This window comes from Erpetoichthys calabaricus, chromosome 1 (genome assembly GCF_900747795.2).
Source record: "Erpetoichthys calabaricus chromosome 1, fErpCal1.3, whole genome shotgun sequence".
In the NCBI taxonomy this organism is placed as follows: Eukaryota; Metazoa; Chordata; class Cladistia; order Polypteriformes; family Polypteridae; genus Erpetoichthys; species Erpetoichthys calabaricus.
In genome coordinates, this window is record NC_041394.2 from 296,401,590 (window position 1) to 296,419,364 (window position 17,775).

At 38.7% G+C, this 17,775-nt stretch overlaps 1 protein-coding gene across 1 annotated transcript in view; it reads left to right on the forward strand.

Moving 5' to 3' along the window:
* Window positions 1-17,775, forward strand: part of nav3 (neuron navigator 3) — a 573,826-nt gene that overhangs the window by 347,172 nt on the left and 208,879 nt on the right. Inside the window, 1 exon segment of the mRNA XM_051926210.1 lies at window positions 4,678-4,793. Within this exon segment, the coding sequence (XP_051782170.1) occupies window positions 4,678-4,793 (116 nt within the window).

Below are 17,775 nucleotides of genomic sequence, written 5' to 3' on the forward strand. Positions count from 1 at the left end.
AAGATCTAGCTTTGTGAGCATATTGGGAGAATCATTGATGTTAGCAGGGTTTGTTACACAGAAATGATTTTTATTGTTCAACAACCAAGCTAGGACACAACCAAACTCAAAGTTGAAATGAAGCAGAATTCAAGCCCTAATTATTTTTGTTTTTGTTTGAAATCTGTTGAAATGGTCTTTCCTTTCTCTGGTCAAAGTTCAGACACTCTATTTTGTACATTGCCATAATTTATAAAGAAATCATGTGTCACATTTCCCTGCAATGCCACACATCTACAACAATGAAATCCCGCAGGAGTCTCATTTATAAAACTTTGAATGAAATAAACATATAGCCAGAAAATGAGAAACTGCATACACCACAAAAATGTCATTTATAAAATCTGGCATAGGCACCTTTGCTACACAATTTATCTACCGGTATTTATAAATTACAATGATCATGCAAATGTTTGTATGTGAATGTGCCTTGAACCTTGCCTGGTTGCCACCCTGAAACTGCCATATATGGACTATGCTAATTAACTCCATACATATGCAAACATGATGCTGCAGACCTTCATTGGTTGGTAGAGCAGTCTCCCATCTGACACATCCAGACATTAGGTTAACCTGCATTTAAGAGGTCCTATGGTGTACTCCACAACTGAGTGTGCTAAGAATATGGGCGGCATTGTAGTGCCTCTCTTCTGCACTCTGGGAGGTTAGGGAACGTCATAAGGCGTCATAAGCCACAATCACCTAGCATATGTAATAACATGATTGCTGTTACAATTAATAGTATAGGCCATATGAAAAACTGAGAGTTCAGTCTCCTCTTGGTATCACAGATGACATGTGCATTAATGGAATGTAACTGATTACAGGTAACAAAAATAGATTAATTCTCACTAGGTCAACTGCCCTGATTATATAAGGAAAACTACACCTTCCTGCAAATTGCCTTTTTACACCTAAACCATACAGTAGCTGAATGTAGGTTGTCATAAGTCAGTTAATGCCTTCCAGTAAAGTAGGAATTACATAGCTGAAGCTTGACTGAGAGATTCCTGACCTGTTGAACAGTCCATTCTGATAGTGGTCTGTTGCCAGGAAGCCAGGCCATTTTTAAAACCTTGATAAGAGCAGGTATAACCCAATTTTGGAAGTCTGTCCTTCTAATGAAAGACCCAGCTCAGAACATAGCATTAAGAAAAAAGGAAGTCTAAATTGGCTTATAAGCGTATAAGCCAGTCATCTTCAGGGGTAAAAAAAAAATCCTAACAGTCCCTAAAAGTTTATTCCCTTCATATATGACCATTTGCATACTCTTCAAGCAGTACCAAACAAGCCAGGTTTTGTCAAACTATTAGGCTATGAATAGGCTGTATGGAATTATATATATTACTTTCTGTACTTAGGAAATGAAACACACTTGTGTTTTTACTTTATGCAGTTATTGACAATGGATTGCTTTGTGTCTAATCATTAAAAGTGAAAAAAGGTAGCAAATATAAATGGGGGAAAACTCAGGTAAGTTCTTCAGTGCATATATGCAACATTATCCTTCTTAAAACTCAGCTAAAGTAGAGTTTATATATCGTATTCATCAGTTTTGAGGGTTAATATGTTTATCACTTCAACACACATTATATTAATTTCTCAGTGATATGAATTGTTGTGGGTGGCATGGTGGCGCAGTGGTAGTGCTGCTGCCTCGCAGTAAGGAGACCTGGGTTCGCTTCCCGGGTCCTCCCTGCGTGGAGTTTGCAGCTTCTCCCCATGTCTGCGTGGGTTTTCTCTGGGTGCTCCGGTTTCCTCCCACAGTCCAAAGACATGCATGTTAGGTGGATTGGCGATTCTAAATTGTCCCTAGTGTGTGCTTTGTGTGTGTGTGTGTGTGCCCTGTGGTGGCTGGCACCCTGCCCGGGGTTTGTTCCTACCTTGCACCCTTTGCTGGCTGGGATTGGCTCCAGCAGACCCCCGTGACCCTGTAGTTAGGATATAGAGGGTTGGAGAATGACTGACTGAATTGTTGTGCATGTGAGCTGTCATTTAGCTGGTTTGGTTGCATTTCTCTGCTTTATTAAAGGTGTCATCATTTATCATTTTCTCTGAAATTTTCTGAATGGATGGGACAGAACTGATGAACGTATGCTTGTGATTTCTTTTCAGGTGTTCTTTGATAAATCTTTTATAAACAGAAGAAATAAGAAATTAAGACTAATAGCTTATCAGAACAAAACGAAATGTCCAAAAATGTAATAAACATGTTCCGGATGCTATTTTTACTCCCTAATTGTCTTCATTCTAACAATTTTCCTTTTGCTTTTTATTTTTTATTAACTATTTAGACAGTGAATTCTCTTGTCCTTGTGCCTCTTCTAAAACCAAAATGGTTATCTCCTATTAGATCTGCCTTTCAGGATTATTTTGAATGTGATCAGCAGCTGCACTGTGATGTTATGAGATTAGGTTAGAATGGATATGCTTTAAGTGTTACGTTCTTCATCTTGAGTGAGTCCTCTGTGTATTGTCCTCACAGGTGGCGCAGTGGTAGTGCTGCTGCTTTGCAGTGAGGAGACTGTGGAAGATTGTGGGTTCGCTTCCCGGTTCCTCCCTGTGTGGATAGCGCTTTGAGTACTGAGAAAAGCGCTATATAAATGTAATGAATTATTATTATTATTATTATTTATCAACAGTGTTGATATCTTAATAGAATCCACTAAGGCCTTTTCTCCAAAAGGTTTCTTATATATTTTGGATTCCTTCTGTTTTGTTTTGCTTAATTGTTTCATGCACTTTAATATTTCTCTCATCAAGCTGGAACTTTCATGTTCTTCATACTAAACTTCTTTTAGGTTGTTGGGTCTGTCTACTTTCATAAGGTCTTTGATGTTAGTCTATTTTTACTTTAAATGTCAATTACAATGGCTTGCCAATGTGTATTATTTTCTATTTCATCACCTCAAACTTGTCAGATATTTCACTTTCTTATTCAACTAATAGCAATTGTTCTGTTGAATTTCTTCCAGTTGCTGACATTATTTATTGATCATAATATGAACAGTACTGATAATACATAAAATAGAAGTAGCATGACAGAAGTTTTATTGGAATCTAGGAGTATCTGAAAGTAATTTTAGCAGTGATAAACTGCACATTTATACACTTTTGTCGTGTAATGGATTTATATATGTACTGTATATTTACTGGCCAAAGCTGTACTTAGATTTCAGGACACTACAGTCAAGTGATAAGAATTTAGTCTGTAGGGTTCACTTTCTGTCATGTGTGGGGAACAGGCCAGACACAGACAGGCAGACATCATTTTGTCACCCAACACACGTCTTTTTACAATACTATGTGCAGCAGTGAAGCACACAACCGAGTGCCACAGCACCAATCACCCTCAGTCCAGGCCCTCTAAACAATGCCTTTCTCTTCTCCTGACCGCCTCCACTCCTCTCCTCCGAGCTCTGTCCTCTTCCACCCAACTCCAGACATCGAATGGAGGGAGGCGGCCCCTTTTATACACACCCGGATGTGCTCCAGGTGTCTTCCGATGAGCTTCCGCCGGCACTCCCCAGTGTGGCGGAAGTACCGGCTCCGCATCCGGCAGCACTCCGGGTGTCCCCGATCCTCTTCCCTCCAACACTTCCAGGTGTGGCGGAAGTGCTGAGGTCCAAGGCTCCAAAGGCATTGGGGCATCCCCTGGCGGTGGCCACGGGCCCCTACAGGGTTGAGCTTCAAAGCTCTGTACCCGTGGTCCCCATAGCCACCAGGGCGGTCGCCCCCACGTGGTCTGGGGGAGGCGTAAGCCCTCCTCCGGTCCTCCGGGGCAGCCCGGCCGGGTCGCCCCCCAGCCACCTGTGACATGTTAGGTTGATTTTGAAGTCATCCAACTGTGCATGGTTTGTAATTAGAATATATACAGTATGTTACTTTTAAAACAAAATCAGTTCTAGGAAAGAAAGAATCTGGAGTTTCTGAGATAATGAAGTGGTGGCTCTTAGGCTAAGGATCTGGGCTGGTATCCGGAAGATTGCCTGTTCAAATCCCATTACTGCCAGAAGGGATCCTACTCGGTTGGGCCCTTGAGCAAGGGGGTGCTGTACAATGGCTAACTCTGTGCTCTGACCCCCCAAAGGTCATACAAGGAAATAATTTCTCCTTGGGGATTAATACAAAAAAAAAAATAAGGTCAGTGTTTGACAAGTAATATTTGCTGGTTATGGTACTTGGAAGTGGCCATGCTTTGTATCTTTGATGGAGATATAAAGAAGAACAACCAGCTTGAAGATGGGGCCTCAATTGGCTCAAAATCTTGCATGTTGTAATCTGTTCAGTTAGCCAATAAATTTGCTTGAGTTCTCACTGTTGTCTGTATAATCAAAAATAACTTAGGACTTGGACTAGAAGCTTCTGCATTAATTTCACAATTTTTGTGTAAAGTTTTAAAGTCTTCACTGGCTTTGGAACAATTTGAAGTAGTATTTGTTAATATGGTAGAGTACTGAGAAAAGTTAAAGATGGTATATATGCAGGGGGAAAAGAAAAAAATCATGAATGGAATGAAATAATAGCTTGATAATGAACTTTCTTAACATGTAAATTTAGCATTGGCCCGTTTCGTGGATAAACCCTTGATAAGTGGCCTAACCTCTGTCCTTTTTCATTTTCTCCTTATATTTTTAGAACCTACTCAGAAAACGATTGTACAGCTGTTGCTCCTACTGACCCCTGTCTCAGCCCCACAAAAGCAGAGCAGATTTACAATAAGACTGCCAAACAGTGCCTGGAGGAGATATCTGGTAGGTAGCACAAGCATCAGCTCTAATTTAAACTGTCTTAAGCTTTGAAAATAGCTCTCTGGATTTAACTAAAGCCTCTTTCAAGAAGTATAGATCAGCTGTGAATAATGTGTTGTAGCTCTCAACTAATACTGAGACCTTCTAATGAAGTTTTTTCTTTTTTTTATTTTAGACATTTTCTGCCATAAAAGATATGTACTTAAACCCCAGCTACTTAAGTCATGGTATGGAATGATGCAGTAGAAGTGTCATTTTATTTCAACATATCCCTGTTTTTAATTTGACTCCTATATTAATTTAATTTGCTCCTATTTACTAGCTTAGAACATTATTGTGTAAATAAACAAGTGCTCACAATTCTATGATTTTTTTCCTGTCTTTTAAAATATTTATTTTGAAATATTGCTTCTTTTGAAATATCTTTTTGTTTGTTAATGATTGCATAAAATTCCTCTAAAGTAGTGTGCTCATTTAGCACTTACTGTACTACCCGAGTCTGAGCTTGTAATTGTTATTTGCTCTCATGAGCAAATAAACACCTTTTTCCCTGATGACAAGCTTTAAAAATGTTTTTTTGGGTTGTAATCACTAGTTTTATTCAAAAATGTATGTTAAAAAACAACTGAGACAAAAGCAAAAGGTAGCAAATGCTAAAGAACAGCTGCCATACTAATGTCATCTCTAATGTCATTCAAAAGAAATGGCTTAAATAATCAAGAGATTTCAATTGAAATAAAAAAGTTCAATCTTAAAGTGGTCAGAAAGTTATATTGAAAATTGACACAATTAAGTTAAAACCTTGGAAATGAAGATGCGAGTCAATTTAAAATCAAGCATCAGTTGCAATGTGTTTAAAATAGCAGAACTTGTTCAGATTGTTTAGTGATTACTTCATTTGAATTATGATTTAATATGGAGCGCAGAGTTATTTTTATGGTAGATGCCTTTTTAAATGGGATATTTAGAGAAAGGACACTCCCATTCTGATTTTGAAGCAATACACTGTTTAGTGTAACATGCAAGCCTCCTAGTGGGCAGAAAGGCTGATGCGAAAATTACTTTTACATTCAAACAAAGGAATTGACTTAGGCCGCCGCCAGTTAATTTTTTTTTTATTTTGAATATTTTGTTGCCATAATAGAGTAAATTAACAGCTCCTGGAAATAAAGATTCAAATAAATTTTTAGTGTAATTTGATGACCAAAGTTGTCTAGTGTAAGAATACCTAAAAGTTGGAACCATGTTCTGAAATTTCTGCATGGTGTTGATTCTGGTAAATGAAAATAATGTATTCATTTGTATCCAGTTTAGTCACCAAGTCTCTGAATGTTGCATGGTCTCCACAGTCTTTTTTTCTGATTTTCTGCTACATCCCAGATACGTGAGTTTCACATGATTAGGACCAGGGAAAGTGCATTTAGGACTGAAGCCAGGAAACACTTCTTCACTTAAAGAATGTTGGGAATCTGGAACAGATTTCCAAGTCACGTAGATCAATCAGATACTTTGACAAACTTTTAGAAGCATCAGGATGAGATGTTGGCACAGCTTAGTTATTAGCTGCACAAATGAGCTTAATGAATTGAATGGTCTCCTATCATTTGCGAAATTTCTTACATTTTTATGTATGAGTCTATAAGTTTGAGATTATGCCCTACATTTGATGTCTGCCCTGGTCTCAAGGCTGCTCAGATTCTCTAAGACTCTCCATGGTCCTGTGCTAGGCTGAATGGATTCAGAAAATGAATGAATAAATGGATGGACAGATTTATACTGTGACGTCCCATCGATTAAAACACACTCAGGAGCCGTTTGTCTGGGGGAGTCTTCCAAATGCTGACTGGCTTTTTATTTGATATCTCGCGATATAAACAGTGCCCTACTGCCACCCATTGTCTGGGTCACAGGGACACCTCCAAAATAATAAAAATAATTTGTCCTATCTACCTCTTGCCTGACCTTTAACTGTTTGCTCCCTTCTCAACCTGATGCTGTCTTTTTCTTCCCAACATCAACTACCACTTCCGACTCCCCCACCCTTTTTCTCCATGCACCCTTAATTAACCCTGATTCTCTCTCTAGGGAGGTGCCCCGAGCCCTTACAAAGTGTGTTCCTACAAGACCCCAACCCAACACTGCTTCCGCTTCCTACAGCCCATGCAGTGGCAAGACACATCACAATACATTGTAAGCATAATTTATATAAATAAAGTTTTTCATGTTTCTTACAGTTGTGCTTATGCAAATGGATTTTGTGTCCTAATTATAAAAATAACATCCAATGATCAGTGTAAGTGTAATAAATTGTAAAATGTAATTCACACAGGCTCAAATACACAATAATCAAGAAATGAAAAAGTATGTAAATTCTTGTTATGGTTCTTTAAAAGGCAAATACTATGAAGTCCATGCCTAATCAAAAGCAGTTCAAATTTTCTAAAAGAAAGTTTTAATATCCATATATTCTTTGCATTTTCTAGAAGCAATAATGTATGCAATAGAAAAGATACATTAAAATTACCTCCAAGTCATAATACGTGAGTGCATTAGATCAGTCAATGAGTTCAATATCAATAGGTGCTAAAATAATTGAGTACCATGTTAACCAACCCTAGAGCCAAATACTGGGATAAAGGTACTACTAAATAATGAAGCCTTGACACTGTGGTTTTATTCATGCAGGATATTGTAATACATTATACCTCCACATAAATAAGCCTCAGAAGACTTTACCTAATGTGTTAAAAGTGCTTATCAGCACGGATAGCGCTATGTAACCATACCACAATGTTTTGTAATAATTTTAGATTTTAAATTTTAGATTTACAACCTACAAACAGAGAGAGAGTAACACAATAATACCATCTTTCCAGTGTGATTACCCCATCAAATCAATGACAGCATTATATTTGCAGATAATACTATTTAAGGCAGGTAGGCAGTTACTAATATACAGTGCATCCGGAAAGTATTCACAGTGCATCACTTTTCCCACATTTTGTTATGTTACAGCCTTATTCCAAAATGGATTAAATTCATTTTTTCCCTCAGAATTCTACACACAACACCCCATAATGACAACGTGAAAAAAGTTTACTTGAGGTTTTTGCAAATTTATTAAAAACAAAAAAACTGAGAAATCACATGTACAAAAGTATTCACAGCCTTTGCTTGAAACTTTGTTGATGCACCTTTGGCAGCAATTACAGCCTCAAGTCTTTTTGAATATGATGCCACAAGCTTGGCACACCTATCCTTGGCCAGTTTCGCCCATTCCTCTTTGCAGCACCTCTCAAGCTCCATCAGGTTGGATGGGAAGTGTCAGTGCACAGCCATTTTAAGGTCTCTCCAGAGATGTTCAATCAGATTCAAGTCTGGGCTCTGGCTGGGCAACTCAAGGACATTCACAGAGTTGTCCTGAAGCCACTCCTTTGATATCTTGGCTGTGTGCTTAGGGTCGTTGTCCTGCTGAAAGATGAACTGTCTCCCCAGTCTGAGGTCTAGAGTGCTCTGGAGCAGGTTTTCATCCAGGATGTCTCTGTACATTGTTGCAGTCATCTTTCCCTTCATCCTGACTAGTCTCCCAGTTCCTGACGCTGAAAAACATCCCCACAGCATGATGCTGCCACCACTATGCTTCACTGTAGGGATGGTATTGGCCTGGTGATGAGCGGTGCCTGGTTTCCTCCAAATGTGACGCCTGGCATTCACACCAAAGAGTTCAATCTTTGTCTAATCAGACCAGAGAATTTTCTTTCTCATGGTCTGGGAGTCCTTCAGGTGCCTTTTGGCAAACTTCAGGCGGGCTGCCATGTGCCTTTTACTAAGGAGTGGCTTCCATCTGGCCACTCTACCATACAGGCCTGATTGGTGGTTTGCTGCAGAGATGGTTGTCCTTCTGGAAGGTTCTCCTCTCTCCACAGAGGACCTCTGGAGCTCTGACAGAGTGACCATCGGGTTCTTGGTCACCTCCCTGACTAAGGCCCTTCTCCCCCGATCGCTCAGTTTAGATGGCCGGCCAGCTCTAGGAAGAGTCCTGGTGGTTTCGAACTTCTTCCACTTACGGATGATGGAGGCCACTGTGCTCATTGGGACCTTCAAAGCAGCAGAAATTTTTCTGTAACCTTCCCCAGATTTGTGCCTCAAGACAATCCTGTCTTGGAGGTCTACAGACAATTTCTTTGACTTCATGCTTGGTTTGTGCTCTGACATGAACTGTCAACTGTGGGACCTTATATAGACAGGTGTGTGCCTTTCCAAATCATGTCCAATCAACTGAATTTACCACAGGTGGACTCCAATGAAGCTGCAGAAACATCTCAAGGATGATCAGGGGAAACAGGATGCACCTGAGCTCAATTTTGAGCTTCATGGCAAAGGCTGTGAATACTTATGTACATGTGATTTCTCAGTTTTTTTTTATTTTTAATAAATTTGCAAAAACCTTAAGTAAACTTTTTTCACTTTGTCATTATGGGGTGTTGTGTGTAGAATTCTGAGGAAAAAAATGAATTTAATCCATTTTGGAATAAGGCTGTAACTTAACAAAATGTAGAAAAAGTGATGTGCTGTGAATACTTTCCGGATGCACTGTACATTGTGTGAGCAAATCAATTTTGGCACATGGTGGTGGGCACCAACCTCAATGTCAAGAACATTTTAGGAGCAGCAACCTCCTGACTTCTTCACACTTGACACTTTCATGTGCAGTATGTGAAGAGAATATGTCACAACCCCAAAATATTCAGTCAATAGTGGTTCTGTCATCACAATCATAAAAGGTGCTGATAGAATCTGACACAACCTGTACAGAAGACAAACAAGCTACAATCAATCAATTAAACCTAATGTCACATTACTTATTCAGAGGGTAGGTCAGAGCAGCCATTTGCAGTTACTTATCTCCATACTGGACAATGTCAATTTGCAAGACTGAAATATACTGGCCATGTCAGATTTAGCAACCGCAGGATGACTTCCAGTACAGTCACGCTCATCATTTTTCTGACCGCCAATAGTTTGCTGACTAAAGGAGTCAGTGCTGTACAAGGGGTTAACAGGTACAGTGAGCTCAGCTGCAGTCTCATTTTTTTTTTTTTTTTGCTGTGCTATGTAAAGCACAAAATATAAGACAGTCTTCAGTTTGTGAGTGCCAAAACATGCACATTCATTATTCCTCATTGCTGAATTATAAGCATCATCCTTTTTGATAAGCATTCATTCATTGTCCTGTCTCGTGCACACATAACTAAATACAAAATCTAACCTGCCTCCAACTCACTAAGGTTATGTAATTGAAAGCTGTGACTGAAATCACTGGAAAACTCTTCAAATGTGACATTCTAAGAGAGGCAATCAATTGTTTGAAGTTGGGGGTCTGCATAGCTGGAATGTCATTTTTGTTTTGATTTATCTGATCATGTTGTTTCACACCTTTTTCTTTCATCAGGAAGATAGAAATGCTGTATAAATAGCAAAAAATCTTTCATTATTAATACAATTTCAGATGATTTCATGTGTTTTCTAACAGGCAGGCAGGCAGAGGGCTCCTTTAAGGCTTGTTTTGACACATAGCTGTGCTGCATGGCTCATTACATGTGCTTTCAAGCAGCTTGCAAAATTAGCCAAGGAGGCACTTCATGGAGTGATTGTACACACAGGAATCAGGACTCATAATATTCTTTTTTATTTATTTTTTTTGTTTAAACGCTGCTGTGTGCAAATCTGGCTGGAGTATTGATTGTGTAGTGACACCATGCATACGCAAAGCATCTTGGACAGTGGTGTAAAATGTGAGGTGGAGTATGTTTACAGTGCAAATGCATGAAAGTTCTGTGTGTGGCTGCTTCAGCTTTGTGAGGACACATTGGCCTCACAAGGCATCATGGGACACTCGAAAGAAAATGTACATCTAAGCCAGTGATATGACGAAGTTCCTGGAATATACAGTATTTGCCAAACAAGGTCACCAGTGAGCACTGCATATTCACTGCAAAAAAACCCTTTTTTCGAATTTCACCAATCAAAACTAGTGATGACCAATCTTGGACTTGTCATGTGTATTGCATAACAGGCTATAACCAGGACAATTTGGTGCTGAAAATTAAACAAATACTTCTGTCTTTGGCTTGTAGGAAGAATCCTGAGTACTCAAACAAAAATAAAAAAAAAACAAGAAATAGGAAAATTCCACACATTGACCAGAATTTGAATCTAAACTCCTCAACAGAAGTTTTCAATCTCATATTTTCACATAGAATGGAGATTAAAAACTTTCTTATTTAATATGAGTCTATGGTGAAACAACAACATCAAAACATCCAATGAACAATCTCACATTACTCATGTTGTTTAATTTACATTTGAAATCATCCAGTTGTATGCTCACAATATCCTAAATCATTCATTTTTACTGAAATTTTGCCAAATAAGTCACCTCTGGGAAATGTTCTTGTGCGCTCAGAAGCAAACAAGTATTTGATTTGTAGACCCACCTCTCGTTGTTACATTTTTCTTCCTATCCTCAACTAGAGTACTAGAGTACCTTGGAATTATTTAGTGGCAGGCTGTGAAACTGCAAGGGTGAATTAATCTTCCAATTGCTGAAGTATCTTGGATATACACAGGTTTCAGGCCTATTCTTTTCCTAACAATGTTTTTACTCACTTTCCTTTAACTTTTACATGTGTTAAGCATATATTTTGCACAAACTTTAGAAAATGTTTCTTTAAACAGAGGACCAGAGACACATGAAATAAGCTATCAAGTAGTGTGGTAGAGAGTAGGACTCTAGGGACTTTCAAAACTAGACTTGATATTATTTTAGAAAAATTAAATGGAAGCGACCTTGGGTTTATGAAAGGCGCTGTATAAATGTAACTTATTATTATTATTATTTTATTATAGGAATGGCGAGCTTTGTTGGACTGAATGGCCTGTTCTTGTCTTGATTGTTCTAATGTTCTCTGTAGAGTTGTACATGTCTCTCAGTGAACTTTACATTGTTGCTATTATATGAAACATAATATTACCAAATAAAAAAGTTGGTATTGTGTTGGACCAATGAATGCTGATTACGGTGTTGGGGCTTTTAATCAAATGCTCAGGTACATCTCAGCATGCTTTGTTTTATTTTTTCCCAGGAATGACTTATCTTAATACATAATTCGCCTGCCTCCTCACTCACTCATTCACGTCTGTCCGAAGCTGAATGCGCAGTCACCTTCTGCACATGTCCGAAGCCGAATGTGCAGTCGCCTTCTGCGCACATCAAAAGCCGAATGCGCAGTCGTCTTCTGCGCAGCTGCCCGAAAAACCTTACGAGACCGACATCCAACCCGAACATCGCGGCAGGCGGCGGATTTATGGCCGCAATAATTCAAAGAGAAAGGTGACTTCGATTAAAGCTCTAGAGGCCTGAAAGGCGATTTTGACTACAGCTCGAGGCCTAATTACGCATTCTGATTCAATTACGCATTCATTCAATACACCTATATCAGGTTTGTGGTGCTTATACTTATTACTATTCCATATTGTACTGGAACATTCATCATTCAATATTAGACTATAGGCCTGGAAAGTTCATCAACTAACAGTACAAGCCTGTACAGTAATGAGTAAAGTGGGCTACAATCATTACAAAACAACTTCTTTGTTACTTATCATTTGTTTTTCATACACTACTGACATAAACTTGTGCCTGTTTCATCTTACGTTGTTGAAACGGGCTCTTTGTCTAGTTTAACAATATTTTAGTAAAACTGCATGCATTTGGGATGTTATGAGCATACAATTGGATGACAGAATTAATTGTCACTATAGTTTTTTTGTTATTGTTGGCTGTTGTTTACACCACAATGCTCTCTGAAGTGAAGAGCTGAATTTGAAAAATACAGATGAAGACCACCCAAATGAACAAATAACATTTTTAAAAAATTATTTTATTAATCTGATGAATAAAGTTATCCAAGCAATAAGGGTTACTGCGTGAAAAAGTAGCTGCCCCTTACACCCTTTAACAGATTGTATCACCATTTGGTTCATGACTTTGAGCAAATGCATCCTATAATTGAGTAATAATGACCTGACATATTGGATTGCTACCTGACTTTGCTTCCAGTGCAACAGTTTGTTACCACATTAAGCTAAAGAAGCATCTTTTTGAATATGAACTCCTCTATACATGTAACTGGTGGAACCTCATACGAAATCCAAATTTAAAGGAACAACTCACTCACACTTACATAAATGTACCTGAAATTACAGTATATGACCTGAACTGAACAGATAGTTCTAGCAGAATCATTGCAAGCAAAGAACTCGAAACGGACTTGAATCACTACACTGAACAGTTGTTGCAGAATTATTGCAAGGCAGTAGAAGTAGGTTAAAAAAAATTTCAGATTTTTAATGTGCTCTGTTCCTACATCATAAAATCTCTGACAGACTTTTACTTCCAGTCTCCTGACACACTAGTAAGTCTTTCTCATTTCTGCCATTTGGATAAAATTTCCAAACACTGCATTGCTCTGATAAAAACTTCAGAAGATCTAAGTGCTTCAACCTGTCATTCCTCTTATACATGTTCAAAATACTTTCAATGAAAAAAACACAAATCTTTCTTTCAGTTTCAATCCATTCAAATGAGATGCCATTATAAATAACTTTCTATAAGCACCAACTTCCACCTCCCTGAATGTCAGCCCAGATCTTTTCAAAAGTTGCTCTAGGAGGTGCTGTTTCTAACAAACAGGGTAGGTTTTGCAATTCACTAGCATCTCTGCTGCCATGGTAGCCAGCAGCAGCCGCCACTGCAGCAGGGGAGGAGAGAGAGACATACATCCACAAATGCAGGCTGAATACTAAGAACAAGAAAAATCCTTGTGCAAGGCTCTGCTCCGCTGGCTCGTTTCAGCTATTATTGAGCTCTGACGTGGGAAATCCATTTGCTTGTGTGTGGTAGCTATTTGGGGAAGAAGAGAGAAGGCAACCTATGTGCTGATCAACTCACTTGAACTGAGGGAGGCAAAGATTAATATATTATCTCTCCCTGCACCTTTTCTTGGGATGGGAAAAGAAGAAAGAATGAAGTGTAAAAGCCACCTTTCTGCTGGAGGAACTGCGGCTAGCTAGTTTTTGGCTGAAGTGACTGTAAGAATTTTGTAGCTTGAGGATTATTCTGCTGCTGGAAACTGAGGAATCACGGCAGGACATTGAACTACTGCAGAATGTGCTAGGAGTGTTGGATTGATCGATGCAAGTAAATGGAAGCTGCAAAAGGAAAAGCGGACTGGAGGGCGGCACACAGATTCTACCCACTGGATGAGAGTTTGTGTGGGAGAGTCCCTCACTGAATGGATTCTACAAGTTTTTTGTTTCTTTTTTCTTCTTTTCTGGTTCTGGATTAGACTGCTCTAATGATTTAATTTATATCGTGTGAAAGTCAAACAGGAGGATTGTGCATATCAAAGCCTCCAGTATGCAAAGGGCCACAGAGTTGTCAGTCTTTCAAGGCAAGACCGCCAGTGGCAAAGCACAATCCACCCTGCGCAAGCAGAAGTCACTCGGCAATCTGACAACTCTAACTAAAGGAGAGAAAAAGACTTTCTCCTTTGACTTGTCAGAACCCAAGGATTACACTAAAAAGAACTGCTGTTCTCTCAAAAGAAATGCAAAGCTTCACACAAACTCTCTTTCAAAAGCTCTTTCAAAATCGGAGCAATCTCTCTTTTCGAGTTACTCTACTGCCCAGACTCTGGTAGCTACAAATGACAATGACACTAAGCTGGCAACTGGTCGCTGCAGTCTGTGCAGCAGCAGCGCTATGCAGGGAACAAGTGTGGGATGCCAGTGGGCACATGTAAGGACTCCCAAAAAAGTTAGTGAAGTCACAGATGAAGAAGGTAGCAGCAGCAGGTCTGATGATGAGGCAACACTGTCTCATAGCTCTGCCATTACCAGCAGCAAGGACTGGGCCACTGAAGACGATGGCTGTCCTCGAGAAGGCACTGCTCACCTAGACCAGGAGGTCATACTTACAATGTTGGGAGATTTGGAGCAGGCCCTGTACATGCATAACTTAAGTAAGTGCAACCTTGGGACATACAGGAGGATTCCATTTGATGATTATGTTCTTCCTTGATGACTAGTACTTTATTTTACATTCTTTTAAGATTTGTATGATGTATTTTATAACCTTTACTACTTACAAGACCTTCTCTGCTAATTTCCCCTTAGTTAATTACAAATTATTCATTCTGTTTCTAGAAATAAGAAATAAATATGCACATATAAATTAGGTCAAAAAATAATACCTACAGTGCAGTTAGTTACACATTAACATAAGCTAAGATTATTATGGTGCTTCCTAAAGAAATGCTCTATATTTTACAGGTATTACAATTCATGGTAGAGCCATGACTTAGCATGATGAGTAACAAATTATTACAGGTGTTATTATTTATTAGGATATGCACAAATTATTTTTTTTTTTTGGTTGGTACAGAAATGTTTTAAGTGATGATACTCCATTAAATTCATTTTCAGGTGTACTCATGAAATTCCTGACTGGATGGTCTGAGGCATGGAGTCTGCATGTCCTCTTCATGTTCATGTGCATTTCTTCTAGCAGTTTATCACTAAAATAAATTATTCATGCTGATATTATTATTCTTTTAGACATTCACCAAACCAAATACTGGGTGATCATGGCAGTATTGTGTGTAAGGCAAGAGCCAAACCTGGACAGGGATGTTAAAAGGCACACTTACATGTAGATGCCACACTCTTACTTATACTGGGCCAATATAAGTTTGAAAACCTGCTTGGCTAACCACTGTGCCACTATGTCATTCAAGTTCATTTTATATCGTATTTTGTGTAGCAAATATATAGCCTAACCCAGTAAGACACAAACGCATACACACACACATGCGTTCATACTAAGCCAACTAACATGCATGTTTTTGGAATGAGGGTGGAAACTGAAGCAAAACAAGGAGGAGGTTTATGTAGAGCCTCCACAGTGAGAATCCTTGGTAAGTCCGTGGAACTGTGGAGCTACAATATTAAATACTGCCTGCCGTTCAGACCCCACAAGTTAATTAATACATCTTTACTTTATGCGGCAAGATTTGCACATAGGATTATCAGGAAGAACATTAAGAAGGGCACATAGATAGAATGTATAAATAACTAGTTTAAAAAGAAACTCTAAGTTGCTGCAAATTGTTGGTATACTCTGCAGTGAAGTGGCTCGATTAGATCTAGTACTTTGCTATTTGGATACACCCTCAGTTCTTTTGTAACTTAACTGGAATAAATAAGGTAATAAAATATATTAAATGGATTGGTGACAAACATGTAAGAGTAATACAGATAGCACTAATGTCTTACAGTTTCAACGTCCTAATTCAAATCCTGGCCTGTTTGCCTGTGGTATTTAATATATTTTTTATTAAAGTAGTTCCAAACATGTTGGATAAAAAGAACAATAAAACTTTAAAAGAAAAATTCACCAATTATAGTTACTACAGTCCTAGAGTTAACCCTTTACAGTACTAATGTGAATCCTTGTGTGGTCTATGTAGCACAGGTGTTTGATGGCCTTGAACAGATATTTATTTCACTTTATCTGGTTCAGGACCACAGGGGTGTGCAGCCTATCCTGATAGGATCCAACACAAGTCAGAAACCAAACTCTGGACTGGATGCCTTACATTCTTAGGATGTAAGTTTACAGCAGCTACATAACCTAGCAAACATATCTTCGGGATGCTTGATTAACACCAGAGTCCTGGGATAAATAAAATCGCACAGACACTGGGAGAATGTGCAGAATTGATACAAACTGTAGCCAGGGCTGATTTTCCTATCCAGTCTCCTGGACATGTGAAGTAGCAGTGCTAAGCACTGCATAACTGTGCCCTCCCTTCATGCTGTTAGCTATGAATAAGCACTGCCTACTGATTCGCCACTTGTTGCTTCCTTGTTTTCTGAAAGATAGTGGAGGCTTACTGTAGGGCCATAAATTTGGATGATATTATTAGTAAGCTGAGTATATTGCTTGATTTATTTATTCTAAAGTCAGTATTTATTAAGAATGTCAGCAATATGTTATCATTCTTGCTCTTTTTTCTGAAGATCTTTAGTTTGAGGCTCATTTTTATATTTATTTTGTTGGATTCCTCCCTCCTTCTCACTATAATTAGACTACGCAAATTTGAAAATGGATGGATGGATAGATTTTTATGTAATATGCGTGTATTAAATTACACCTCTCCTAAAAAAAAAATTTGAAGAACTGAAGTGTGTATTGTGGGAGGTAAGCAATGTTGGCTCAAAAGCCAAAGCAATTGGGATTAACTTCCAACCCACATACTGTCTGCACTGAATTTGCATGTCCTTCCTATGACTCCATATGTTTCCTCTGGCAACTTTGGTTTTCTGCCAGATCGATAAAATGTCCACTCCACTGATTTGGATGGACTGAAGTTAATTGGTGACTCTAAACTGGATTCAGTCCCCTTCTGCACAAATGATTGTGTATTTCACTCTAAATTCATAAATTTGTCATTTTTAAGTGAAAAAAATTTCAGAAAGGTTTACAAATTTATTGAAAATCAAAAACTGAAATCTCTCATACTCACATGCACACCCCCACCCATCCACTATATGTGTGTAAGGAACACTTAGTGCTCGTATAAAGCGTTAGGGTTACAGGCAGATTTCCCCTTTTACTCTTTGTGTGAATAAAGTAAACAACTCCTGATGGCGTAATAGTAAACATAAATCGCCTCTAAGGCTGAAGCAAAGAAAATCTCTTTTGAGCGGTGAAAATAAGGACGCTCTGTTCTCTCAAAGATTTGGATCCAAATGAAAGACTGACATTTGAAGAGCATCTCCCTTTTACAGCGGTCCCACCTGGAAGGGGCATAGTCAGTCGCCCTCAGGTGGCATCTTCTCTGTGATGAGCAATAAAAAA